Source organism: Carassius auratus, unplaced genomic scaffold (genome assembly GCF_003368295.1).
Source record: "Carassius auratus strain Wakin unplaced genomic scaffold, ASM336829v1 scaf_tig00039997, whole genome shotgun sequence".
In the NCBI taxonomy this organism is placed as follows: Eukaryota; Metazoa; Chordata; class Actinopteri; order Cypriniformes; family Cyprinidae; genus Carassius; species Carassius auratus.
Genome location: NW_020526557.1, coordinates 20,001 through 33,801, shown reverse-complemented (window position 1 = coordinate 33,801; position 13,801 = coordinate 20,001). Strand labels below are relative to the sequence as shown.

Sequence of the window (13,801 nt, the reverse complement as noted above, 5' to 3'; positions counted from 1 at the left end):
AACTATATAGACATAATTTTTTTTTGTTAAAAAATAATAAAACCACAACAACAACAACAACAAAAAGTAAAATTACATCTAAAACTAGAATTTGAGTTTTAAAAACCAGCTCTGGCTTGAAGGCAGCATGTCCTGCAGCAGACGAAGCGTGTGTTTCTGGGGTCTTCCAGGAGGTGGCGCCATTGCTCTGTGCAGATGAAGCCCTCTGTAGGACCCCCACGGTAACATGATTCTTTAGGGGCCGATACAGAGGACTGAGTGATTCTTTGCATCCCTTTATCATTGTGCTGGAGCAAGAACAAGGCGCCACGCTGGCAGTGAAAGTACAGACTGAGACGGCGAGGAGCTACCGCGATACATGTTTAAACATCTTGATGTGTCAAGGACAGGTCAAAGGTCAAGGAGTCGAAAAACGAAACAAAGGGTTGTGTGCTAAAACACATATTGCCTTCCTTTCCATCTTTCTCCTGCTCTATGAGAGAGAGAAAATTCTGCTCGTCCGAATCCAGAGACTGAGATAAGAGATGCTTCAGCTCAAATATCAAGCACAGGTGACTGAAATATCCACGGTGAGAAAGAAATGCACGTACTAATGAACTAAAAGCATGAAATGCGTTTGATTTGACAAATGCAAATGATTCATCCACATCCGCCGTGCACCGAAGAGGTTTGGTGTGCGCCGTAGATCATCATCATCAGCTGCTGCTCACATGTTGCATCTGGACCGGGTTTTCTCCGCATCCGAGACGCTCAAGCCTTGGAGAAAGTGTTCCCCGAGGGGCCGGGGCCGGGACTGACCGCGTGCTCGTCCTGCCAGCGGTCCACGCATCTGCGGCGAGCGTTCATGAAGAAGTTGCTGACGGTGGAGAGCTCCAGCCCCAGCTGCTGCGAGATGGTGATCTGCATCTCTTTGTTGGGTCGCTTGTTCTCCTTGAAGATGGCGATGAGCGTTCGCCGCTGGAGGTCGGTGAAGACCAGGCGCTGCTTCTTGGGAACCATGTTTCTGTCTTTGTGCTGCTCCTGTTCCTTTCTCTTGCAGGCTGCCAGGAGGAGACACAGAGAAAGAGACGAGTGAAAATACAAGAAGTCAACGTCCAGGACATCATGCATCCAGTAGAAAACTGATGAAGGTCATTCAGTGGAAGAAGTACTGTTTGTGTTCTGCAAGCTGAAATATAACACTGATGGCAAACATATTAGATTAAAAAAAACATGATTTAACACTTTATAGCAAGTCAGAAATACTACGGTAGTGTGATTAATAATGGGGTTTCTCTTCACACTTTATCAATTTATACCCAGCTAACAAAAATATGTTCCCATGAAGTTATGAAATCAGTATGATTCCCAGAACATTGAAAACATCCGGCTTTAAAAACTTTTTTTTTTTTAAATTTAGAAATGTTACTTTTGAACGTTCCCTGCACAAAACATTCCATGAGCGATGTATCAATAATGTTTTTGTGCTAACGTTTTGAGAACGTTATTAAAGACCAGAGAACCTTGAACGACTTACTTCTGAACGTTCTCTGAATGTTCTGGAACAAGTAGAAACTAAAAAAAAAAAGATAGACAAGCATCTAAGGTTTAAAAAACATTATTTATAAATAATGTTTTCATGCTAAAGTTTTGAGAAGGTTATTAAGAGAACCTTGTCAGAACGTTTAGAGAATGTTCCCTGCTCTCTGGGTATAAATATTGATACATTTAAAACATTTAAATGAGAAATTCCTCTTGTAACACCTGAAACAATATAACTTCCACCTCAGATGAAATAATGCACAGGAAGTGACATCATTTGAGACTTTCTACTATTTATAGAGTATAGTCATTTGTTCAGAATTGCAGCTAACTTTACTCAACTCATGTCACATGTCTCTAGATGTCGCAAAACGTGCAAAATACAAAGAATAAAAACAGATTTCAGACTTAATTACTGCATCAAAGTCTAGTCGGGAATTCCCCAAAGAACCTTTCAGTGAACAATTCTAAAAAGTACCATTTATTTATTAGTGTGAAGAATATTTTTTTAAATTATCTAAAGAACCTTTTCCACTACCTTTAGTTTTTCTGTGGATGTTAAATGTTATTCGTGGAACCATATATGCCAATCAAGATGTTTATTTTTAAGAGTGTGCATTATGCAGGTCTATGCATTTAATGTGCATTTGATATATATTTGACCAATATATTGTTAGTAGTGAAGAACAGACCAATATATAGTGTGACTGTGTGTGTGTGTGTGTGTGTGTGTGTGTGTGTGTGCGTGCGTGCGTGCGTGTGTGTGTGTGTGTGTGTGTGTGCGTGTGTGTGCGTGTGTATGTGTGTGTGTGTGTGTGTGCGTGTGTGTGTGTGTGTGTGTGTGTGTGTGTGTGTGTGTGTGTGTGTGTGTGTATCCTGTGGGACTCATGTTTGAGGACCCTCAGGCTAAATCCACTCTGTCTCTGTGAGCTGTTTGGAGTCATGCAGAGGATTTACATTCATATGTTCGCGCTCACAGCTGACTCTATAAAACACTGCTGATGATACGCCAAAGACCAAGCACTTTCTGCTTTCAGCAACAAGCACCAGAGAGAACAGGACGATCTGTCTGTGTTTTACCAGTCCTGCCTGTTATCATTCATTAAAACAAAGCTAATCGTCTGCTAATGCACTGAACATCCCTCTCTGTTTCTTACTGTATAATGTTACAGTTCCTTGTCTTGCATACATCAGTGTTTCTCTCTCTCACACACACACACACACACACACACTCTTTCGGTGTGAGGGTTCCCCCGGTGAGATTGTGCTGAGGAGGCTGATGCCAGGCCGAGCGCTGTATGTCTAATTACAGAGAGCCATGAGCCAATCGATCTACCCTACACAGTCAAATCTGTTTACTGCTGCCTTCTAAAGCTGCAGCTCACTCATCCATCATATTCATACCACCACACACACACACACACACACGCGCGCACTACTATACTATACACACACACACGCGCACACACACACACATGCAGAATCTCTCAAATACTGACTGTATAGCAGGTCATACACACATCTATCTATACTGAACAAAATTATAAACATAACACTTTTGTTTTTGCCCCCATTTTTCGTGAGCTGAACTCAAAGATCTAAGTCTTCCTCTATGTACACAAAAGGCCTGTTTCTCTCAAATAGTGTTCACAAATCTGTCTAAATCTGTGTTCGTGAGCACTTCTCCTTTGCCGAGATAATCCATCCGCCTCACAGGTGTGGCATATCAAGATGCTGATTAGACGGTGTGATTAATGCACAGGTGTGTCTTAGGCTGGCCATAATAAAAGACCAGCACACTCACTGGACATGTCACCCATTGAGCATGTTTGGGATGCTCTGGATCGGCGTAAACGACAGCGTGCTCCAGTTCCGGCCAATATCCAGCAACTTCACACAGCCATTGAAGAGGAGTGGACCTACATCCCACAGGCCACAATCAACATCCTGATCAACTCTATGTGAAGGAGATGTGTTGCACTGAGTGAAACAAATGGTGGTCACACAAGATACTGACTGGTTTTCGGACACCCCAGTACAGTAAAACAGCACATTTTAGCATTGCCTTCTATTGTGGCCAGCACCTGTGCAACAATCCTGCTGTCTAACCAGCATCTTAATGCCACACCTGTGAGGCGGAGTAGAAGTGCTCACGAACACAGATTTAGACAGATTTGTGAACAATATTTGAGAGAAATAGGCCTTTTGTGTATATAGAAAAAGTCTTAGAAATAAGTCTTATACTTTTATTCAGTCTATCTATCTGTCTATCTATCTATCTATCATTTTATTGTTATATCTATTTATCTGAAAAGCAAAAACAAATCCGGCACACTATATATGCAAAAAAAATCTATTTATTTTATGACTACGTTTTGGTCGCATGACCTTCATCAGGATTTTTTTTTTAATCTATTTACCTAAAATAGACTAACATAACTAATACACAGCATGCTTTTAAGCGATTTACACACTTCATCATCATTTAAACTTTTAAAACGATTAAAAAAACACTCTGTAAGCTTTCTGTATCTCTGTAAGGTTTGTTCAGATTCCAGCAGCTGTATTGTGATTCTTAGGAACATAACGGCTGTCTTTACTGAACAGATGTGAAGACAAAACATGATCATTTGGTTCAACAAATCACGTGTGGAGATGTGCCTAACGCTCAAATGACGGAAAACACGATCGTGCAGCATTTGATGAGGACTCTCCCTCCTCTCTGGCACATATTTAGAGCTCTTTTTGTCCGATTGTCTCCTGTTTCTGTATCGAGCATCATTTCGGCTCCCCCCCCCATCCGCCTCCCGATGTCACGCGCTCCCGCGCCTCCCCGCGCGTGGGCGCGCACTGGGATCAATACCGATCGATCGCCCGGGAAGGGGCCCTGATTACTGGACCACGTGCACAAGAGAAAACAGAGGAAAATCGATCATTGCAGCTTTTAGGGCAACAGCAGAGCGCAGACAGAAAGAAGAAAGACGCACATTCTGCCTGGCGCATTAGAGAGCGATATTCTGAAACATTCAACCAGCAAACACCGCGTGCATCCACCATACAGCCCTATATTTATTTATTTAAAAGCATTCTCGATAATGTCCTGACATTATCTGTTTGCACTCAAATGTTGGTCTTAAAGATGAAAAAGTCTTCCATAATTTCTCGTTTATACTAGCTTTGTTGTTCACTGAAAGTATTTGCATGCAATGCATGCACGTGCATTTATAGATGGACAGATATGAGAGTAAAAAATACAAGAACCATTAAAAAAATAGTGCCTCTAAAATAATGCGTGCAAACCCGTGGGAAACGAGTCTTTGATTAAATATATCAGGCCTATGTCTATGCAGATTCACAAGACTTTGGATATTTCAATGCGCGTGAATCATGTGGATTATTTATAGCGCCTCAGTGGAAGACAGAAGACTGCAGTGGACGAGTAGACACAACTTTCCCTTACTTTTGTGTAAACAGAATGCATATAACACTGTGGAAATGGCCAACAGTCCCTATAATTTCACGCACAGTTTATTCAGCTCTCAAGGGTGCAACATTAGCGAATGAATGCAATGCAATGAAATGCATGAATGTGGGCAAATCACAATTACCAGAATCAACACGTTCAGACAACAGCATGCTGATCCATATGCCTCGAAAATAAAAATGCATGCTCTGCCGAAGTATTTTAATGGTTAGAATGGAAATAAGATGTTTTAATCTTTAATCTCCCAGGCCAACAAACAAACCAAATAACGTTTCTCTACGAATGCACAATTAACCCGAACTGAATCTGGCTGCATAAATAATATCTATAAATTCAAAGCAATAACCCTCTCCTCAGTATATAAACCTCTTTATTGTAGCGACATCCGCATTCGGTTGCTTCATTTTTAATCCTCTTTCTTACAAATTAATAGTCCAGGAATCGATTGACCTTTGCTTTAAAACCTTGTCATGATGCATGTATTTAATATACAGGTCACACAGCAGCGCTCGTCTCCTGCTCCATAATAAGTTTCCTCTTATACAGCCATAATTTCCTGCATATTTTAGTTTTTTAGTCGTTTAAGTGTTGTTCTATTTTTTAATGCAACTGCAATAAATAAGATTCTTTTTAGACTCAATTCCATTAGAATTAGACTAGAAGGTGTTAGACAGCACGTGCACATCGAGGCTTGTCTTGACAAACCCGCATTGATAAGTGAAATGATCCATATTGACTGCAGCTCATGTGAAAGAAGCCGCATAATCACAGAGAAGACATTCAATACGGGGAAGTGTGTGTGATGTTTGCAGATGACATTTTAATGGCCATTGTCTGTTTAGTTTTGTAATCCAATGGTAAGCGTTGATATTGATATCTTATCACTCAGATGAATATAAACTGATGCACTTTAGCTCCTTTTATTTACATTTGCTCTGTTGCTGCTGAGATCAAATGGCAGTTTTTATAAGAATGTGAACGTTTCTTGTATTCTGTTGCTTTAAAACACTACAAAACTATTCTTCTGCACATGATTTCTTGTGAAAAGTCTGTATCGACAGTTTCTTGCTTTTTTGAATAGACCTTAAAACAGTCATTTAAAACTGTGAGGATGCTGGTGTATAAAAGAATAATGCAAAAAATTGGTTTGCTTTTTAATAAAACGGTAGCTGCATGGGGGATTGTATTAAAATGAATAAAAAATGTATCCATTATATATTTTTAATGCATAGCCGACTGCATTTTTAAACCAATGGTGCCAGGTTCGATTTTTCTTGTTTTATTACAAAGAACTTTAATCCATATTGAATTTTGGCATGAATGAAAACGAGGCTGTGAGTGATAGAAATTATTGTTTTTTTAACAGCATACCGATTATGCAAAAAAAAACTAAAATAGAGTAAAACAGACAAAACTCCATAAAACGGGTTTGAAAATGACGTGATCTCGTATTTTTGTGCATCTCTCCCTCACATCCTCGTTTTCACCTAACCTGATCAATTCTAGCAGAACCATGTGTGCTAAATATATAATTTTGTAAAGGTTCCGTAGCCTAGAATATTAAAAAGTCAGTTAAATGAGCATTGCATTGCACATATGTGAGCAGCATGCTGTCTGCTGAGGTGGGTGTGGTCTGTGCGTGCGTGTGGGCGTGGCGGAGAGAGCGGGGGGCGGGGTCGATAACTAACCGCACCAGGCCGCTCACAGCTCGGCTCGGGATCGATGGCTTGAGCGGGGCGGTTCTGTTTTTGGGTGCGGTGAAACGAACCCTCTCCCGCGCGGGCCGGGCTACTGCTGGCGAGAAACAGTCATGTCAATCAAAGCCCAGTCAACACAAACCAGATCAACAATACACACCCAGTACATGATGCTGCTTCTGCTGCGGGATTATAGATGAACTAGCTTTAATCAGAGCGGTTCATTTCTGCTGCTTGAAATATTATTATTATTATTTTATTTTATTTTTTGTTATAATATGGAATCAAGAATCCTCTAGCTAGTGAATTATACACTGGCAATACTTTTGAATTTAATAATATTATAGGATCTTTTTTAGTTTTCTTGTATATTATAATAAAAAAATAAAACTATAAAATCCTGTAGAATTCCTTGATAATAATTTTTAGCTTAGAGTTTAGTGTGAGCGAAGGTAAAATAAAGCTGTGCTGGATTTGAGTGGATTTCAGTGTTATTTATCAATGTTCACACTGAGCGTTTGACAACAATAAAGGTTAAAGCGGATCCTTTAATTCGATTTTTATTCAAGTGTGTGTGTGTGTGTGTGTGTGTTTGACATCGTGTCGTGACACACACACGTTTTTCTGTCAGCGGCACAAATTAAAATATAATTTTTCGACTTTTCGTTGTCAAAAAAAAAAATATTGTGTTGAAACATTAACATTTTAATCTGCATTCTTATAAACATTAATTTATTAGCGGCTTGTGCATTTATTGTTAAATATCCATAATTTCAGCACGAATGATGAGCGGATAAAAAATAAAATAAATTAAATTAATGTAACATTTAAAAAACAGCTCTCGGGAAATAAATAAACGGATTTCTGTGAAATTAAATAAAATGATTTATCTGACGCCCCGTAGGCCTATTACAGAAATTACAAACATGTTTACAAATATAGTATTACTATAATATTTCATGTCAGCCAGTTAATAAAATATGCATTGCTTTTCCCTGAAAATATATTTATGGATCTGCTCGAATAATCTGCTCAGATCAACATATTTCGAGAATTTATTTCTATGCAGGCATCTCGTGTGTGTGTGTGTGTGTGTGTGTGCGCGCGCGCGTGTGCGTGTTAGAGCGTCTTTCTTTATTAATGCCATTTATTATTTTGTTTTTTAATTTTATTATTTTAATAAATAAATCACTTCTGTACAACCTGCATATCTTTAAATTACATGTAGAAATATTTATTGATAAATCTGCTAAGTAAATGTACTATATGATTTAGGCTATTTTTTTATATCATGAGACAGATTTGATAAAGTCTTAATGTAAAGGTTTATATGTGCTGAAGGTAAGTGAAAGTATGTACAATCTTCATATAAACTCTATAAAGCCCTTCATAACTACTCTAATTAGAATTACATATGGTAAGATAACAGTGAGAGAGTTGGGCTTTTCAGGCAGGTGTAGTGTAATATAAGTGAGGTTTTCTCTTTGTCCAGGTCAGGATGAGTTTGTCTTTGTCTTGTGGCTTTCCTAACCGGTCTCCAAAATCAATGTTTCAGTGGACAAACATCTGACAGACCAGATCCATCCCCAGCAGCTCAATTAAACGCCATTCATAGACAGTTTGATTGATCTGAAAGCCAAGAAGTCATTGCAAGAGCAAACCATCACTTGCAGATCTTAAATTAACCCTGTGCTTTATGTGTGTGTGTGTTATTCTGGAGGTGGTTTCTGCTCTGTGTGTGTCTTGGTTGCTAATATTTCTACACACACATCTAAATGATTACACACCATAGACTGTTTCCTATCAGACTAACCTTGCATTATTAGAGTATAAAAACATTATTTGCATGCCCCCCGAGAGATATTTGTCAGGTTTAGCTCATCTGTATTCCTGAACTGTAAATAAATACGTGCAAACAAGGTTTGCATTGCTAGTTTTTAATGCATATTAATCCTTGATTTTATGATGGTGAAAGAAAACAATCTATTTATAATTATTAGAACATGTGCATTTAAAGCTGAAATGTGTTGTTTGCATCAGTTTAAGAGTGAAACACTAACACTTTCACAACATTGATCTGTTTGAATTCCTGTCAGTCAGTTTTTGTGGGCGGGGCTATCTGATTGTCCAGCCAATGGCAAAGCGGTTGGAGAGTTTGTGAAGCTTATTTTCTGCAATTAAATTAATCCTGAAAATGTGTGAGAGCAGGTAGCATGAGGAATATATAATATAAGAAGAATAACAACAATGTATATATGCACACAGTATATTAGATATGATAGATATAATATGTTGGTGCACATTTCTGCGTGTTTGTCCATGTGTTTGTGTGCATCTAAGAGTTTGTGTGTGATGGTGCATGTGCTTTTGTGCACATTTGTGTGTGTGTGTTTGAATGTGTTTGTGTGAATTTGTGTATGTTTGTGCATGTGTTGTGTGTCTTTGTGCAAGTGTTTTTGTGCATCTAGTGCGCTTGTGTTTGTGCACATTTATGTGCATTTGTGTATGTTTGAGCATGTGTTTGTGTGTTTATGCATGTGATTGTTTGTGTGTTTGTGCATATTTATGTGTCTGTGTGCGTTGGTGCATGTTTGTGAAGGTGTGTTTGTGTGTGTTTCTGTGCATTTGTGTGCATTTGTTTTGTTTGTGCATGTGTATGTTTTTGTGTATGTTCGTGAATGTGTTTGTGTGTGTTAATGCATGAGTTTGTGCACGATTCTGTACATTTGTGTGCATTCGTGTATGTTTGTGCATGTGTTTGTGTGCGTTTCAGAGACAGATCTGTTGATGGGAAAGGTGTTGGTGTTGCAGAGAGGGGGGTCTGAGTGACCGTGTGTGTGTGTGTGTGTGTGTGTGTGTGTGTTGCATGGCTGGCTGCGGCTGCTGCTGCTGGCGAAAGCCCCAGAGATGCAGGAGCGAGCAGGGGAAAGGAAATCAATACAGATTCAGTGCAAGTCAGATAAGCCTTAACAATGTGTAGCGCAGACGCACTCTATAACCCAATCTAACACACACACACACAGTTTTCCTGCATATACACAGGTAGGTGCATTTAAACATGCGACCAGACCGTTGTATGTTCATGCGTGCACTCACATCTGCGTGTTTTCACCTAGCTTCAGTGACATCAGCAAACTCAGACAGATGATCCTGTTCTCCAGCATGATTCGCAATGATCACAAGAGTCTCTTCAGCGTACATGGGAAATCTGAGCATTTGTGTAAAGAAACGCATGATGATGCTAACACAGCGAAGTGGATTTAAGTGTTTTACAATCCCTGAAACCTCGTCTATTTCTAGGTTTAAACTAATCCTGGATCTTCTTAGACACTTTGTTATATGCTCTTATTAGGGATAAATGCATGCCGGATAAATTGTGAGGCTTTCATCATGTACAGTAAACGAGCTGCTTGTTTTCAGTTTTTCAGTTGTTCCCGTCTCTTCTTGAATCCGTCGTGCCGTTGCTCAGCTCAATGTTAGTGTCTACCTGTGTATTCATGGCACGTTTTACTTTGCTTACCAAGAACTGAGTGTGTTACGCAGCTCCACGTCTCCCTCCCTCACGCTTATCAATTATTGAAGCCGCGATCGATCATTTCAGCAGCTCGCCTCCATCCTTCGCTCCTCACAAAGTCAAAGCTCTCCCGTCCTCAATCAATGGCCACGTCTGCTTTCATGTCAGATATCATCTGCTTTATATTTCAAGATTTCATGTTTTCCAGCTTTGTGCTCCTCTAAAACACGCTAACCCTCATTTCCACACTGTTGAGGAGAGAGATGTGTGGAAAGAACAATACTATTTTGTTCTGGACTCTTTTAAAGTACGTGTGTGTGTGTGTGTGTGTGTGTGTGAGCTGCAGTTGGTGTGAAGTGAATATATACAACATATGGCTTTTTTTAACTAATGATAAAATTATAGTTTTTAGTTTTTATTTCTTAATTTCTTGCATCATATACTCATGTGAATATATCTAGAGTGTTTTATTTATCAAATATTTTTATGATGACTTTTTGTTTAATTTCTTTGTGATTTATGTGTGAATCATTTTGGGGTGATTTTATTAATGAAATCCTCTAATATGGACATTTTATTTAATTTTATGTAATAAAACCACCCCAAATAGATTCACATGTAATCATTTACATGAATAAAATTTATTTTTCAATATTTAAATATATTATTTTTGTTGTTGTTTTTTTTTATTTTATTAAATTTTTTATCACATAATTTATTATTTTTGAGAAGTTATTTTTAGAATTCTAAATTTAATTTTATTTTTGTGTATTTATTCAATTTATTTTTCAATAATTAAATATATATGGGGTGTTTTTATTTGTAAAATGTTTTATTTTATTTTATTTTAATACATTTTATTTAATCATATAATTCAATATTTTTGGGGGAGTTCTTTTTAGAATTTTGTTTAATTTTATTTAATCATTTGTAAATATATTTGGGTGGTTTTTATTATCAAATGCTTTTTTGAGAATACTTTATTTAATTGCATGTGAATATATTTAGGTGGTTTTATTAATAAAATGTATTTAATGATATGCAAATATTTTGGGGATGGCTTTTATCAATCAAATGCACTTTTTAAAAGTTTTTTCAATTAAGTGTGACCAGATTTAGTTTAGTTTGAATTTTTATTAATTAAAAGAAAAAAAAGAATAACATAAAAAATATATATTTTTATTTTTATAGTTTATGTATTTTTTCTTTCCCATAAACAATCAAAAATTAGGAGGCCAAAAATAATTAAATATAATTTTGGGGGGCTAAAAATACACAAATATTACTGAATTGTCATGTAAATTAAATTATATTATGTAAAAGGTTGATAATTAGGAGGCTTTTTTTCCATTTAATTAAATTTTAATAATCCATTTAACACTATGACATATTATAATCTGTAGACTCGACTGGAATAAGTTCAAAGTGCTCATAATTTATTATAAGCACAATTAAAAATTGTGTATTATGTAAAATATGGATGTTAGGAGGCTTTTTCCACATGCACATGCTTACTGATACACCAAATGAGGAAATACTGTAACTGTAAACTGTTTTTATATAATACATTAATTTAAACGTTATTTCAGAGTATCTCGTTTGGGTTAATGTGAAGGATGGATGATGCATGTGAAAAGTCCTCAGTTCTTCAGCAATGCTGCATTCGCTAATTACTCAGTCTGTATAATAATATCATGTTTGCAAACGATTTTACAAAATAGCATAATATTAAATATACTAGTTTTGGTATTGTGTACTCAATGAGATCAATAACCTGAATTTAAAAATGGATTAAAAGATGCAGATTCTGCACTGCACAGATATTCTCCCCGATGCACTGTGAGGTTTGTGAAACTTTGAATGTTTTGAATATGAGACGTGGTTTGTGTCTCATAGTGCATTCAGCGTGCGTCTGTGAGGTGTCTGTCGGCGCTGGGTTTCTGCTGTTGTGATTGTTCTAATCCAATAGCGCAGTGGCAGTCGTAATGGATGGAGGGTCATTTTTTTGTGATGTGTTGCAGAGAAAGAGAAGAGGACGGGGGGATGGTGTTATTGATCTGTCATACGTGCCCAGGCAGACTAACATACGTGAATGAGAGAGAGAGACCGAAGCAACGCTCTGCTGACGTTCACACTTCAGTCTGCAGATCACATGCTTCAGACTCGGAAAATCAAGCATTTCTCACAGGAGCACAGTGGTTTTATTGACTGGCTGTTAATGTGGTCATGTGTTGCTATGTAGAATTCACCAACCATTGGTTTGGGATCAGAACTGGATACTAATATTGACTGTTGAACAAGAAGAGTTTTCAGTGACTTATAGTCTTATTATTTTGCTATTTGCTAATTGCTATTTTTGCAATATGGAAATGTTAACAAAAAAATTATGCAAAAGGACACTAAATAGAGTACTGTCTCCCAAAATGTAACGGGCTCAACTCTTTTTTTAGTTTTTTATTATTATTTTTTTTTTTGATTTTCAGTTTTCACTTTAATTTGAAAGTCTTTTATTTATTGAAATTTAATTTTTTTATTTAATTTTTATTTTTTTATTTATTTTATTTTTTCTTATAGTAACCGTAACTAAAACGGAACCTGAAACTAAAATTAAAACCATAAATTAAAAAATAAACATTACTTGGAATAAAGTCAACGTTAAATGAAATGAAATAAAATATTACAAAATAATTTCAGCTAGTTAATTTAGTTTAACTTCATATACTAAAATAACTAAAAGTGAAATAAAAAATTATGATAATAACTATAGACATAATAAAACAAAAAACACACAACAAAATTACTAAATTAATTTTCTTTAATTTAGTAAAACATTTTTTTAAATACTAAATCATCTGTCAGAAAATAAAAACTATTAATAAAAATATAATAGAATTTAGTACTTAAATATATGTTTTTAATTTTAGTTACATTAGTACTTTAAACTGAAATAAACACTTTTTTTATGGTTTTAGTTAATAAACGATATCCCCGGCTCGACTTTTTAGTTTGATGAATAAGTCAGAAGTTATATATGTATTGCACCTGTGACCTGTGGATTTTAACACCATGTTATCCCATGATCCTCTTTGGTTTCACTCATTTATAACTGATTACTGAATGATATAATTTCAATGAAAATATACAGAATAATTATATTGTGTTTAATATTTAAATATGTTGAATACACAAGAAGTCGCCACTTTTCATATATTGACAATATATTTAGAGCTTAATATTATAGATTTACATGTGATAAAATAATCCACTGTTTGTCTATAAATATATTTAAACTAATTTATACTGTACATATTTATATCGGAGCATGAATGTCAAATATACGTACACTATATAGCAATAAAGCCTTAACAAAAATACAAAAAAATATAATATCTCGACACTTTTTTTCATGCATATTTTCATATAACATATTTTTCACCATGCAAACTATAAATTGATGTTAAAAGATGTGTTCAGCTTTATTTAAACCCATGCATTTTAATTCATTGTTTCGATGTAAACATGTAAAACGTGTAAAAACGGTCCATGCATATATTGCTGTATTTAAAAAAGAAATAATTATACAAG

The 13,801-nt window shown here is 36.2% G+C and overlaps 1 protein-coding gene across 1 annotated transcript in view; it reads right to left on the bottom strand.

Annotated features, from left to right (window-relative positions):
* Positions 1 to 750: 750 nt before the first annotated feature.
* The window catches only part of LOC113084379 (one cut domain family member 2-like), an 18,792-nt gene continuing 5,741 nt past the window's right edge, over positions 751 to 13,801 (bottom strand). Inside the window, exon 2 of the mRNA XM_026254827.1 lies at positions 751 to 1,040. Coding sequence (XP_026110612.1) covers positions 751 to 1,040 — 290 coding nt within the window. The remainder of the gene's footprint in view (positions 1,041 to 13,801) is intronic.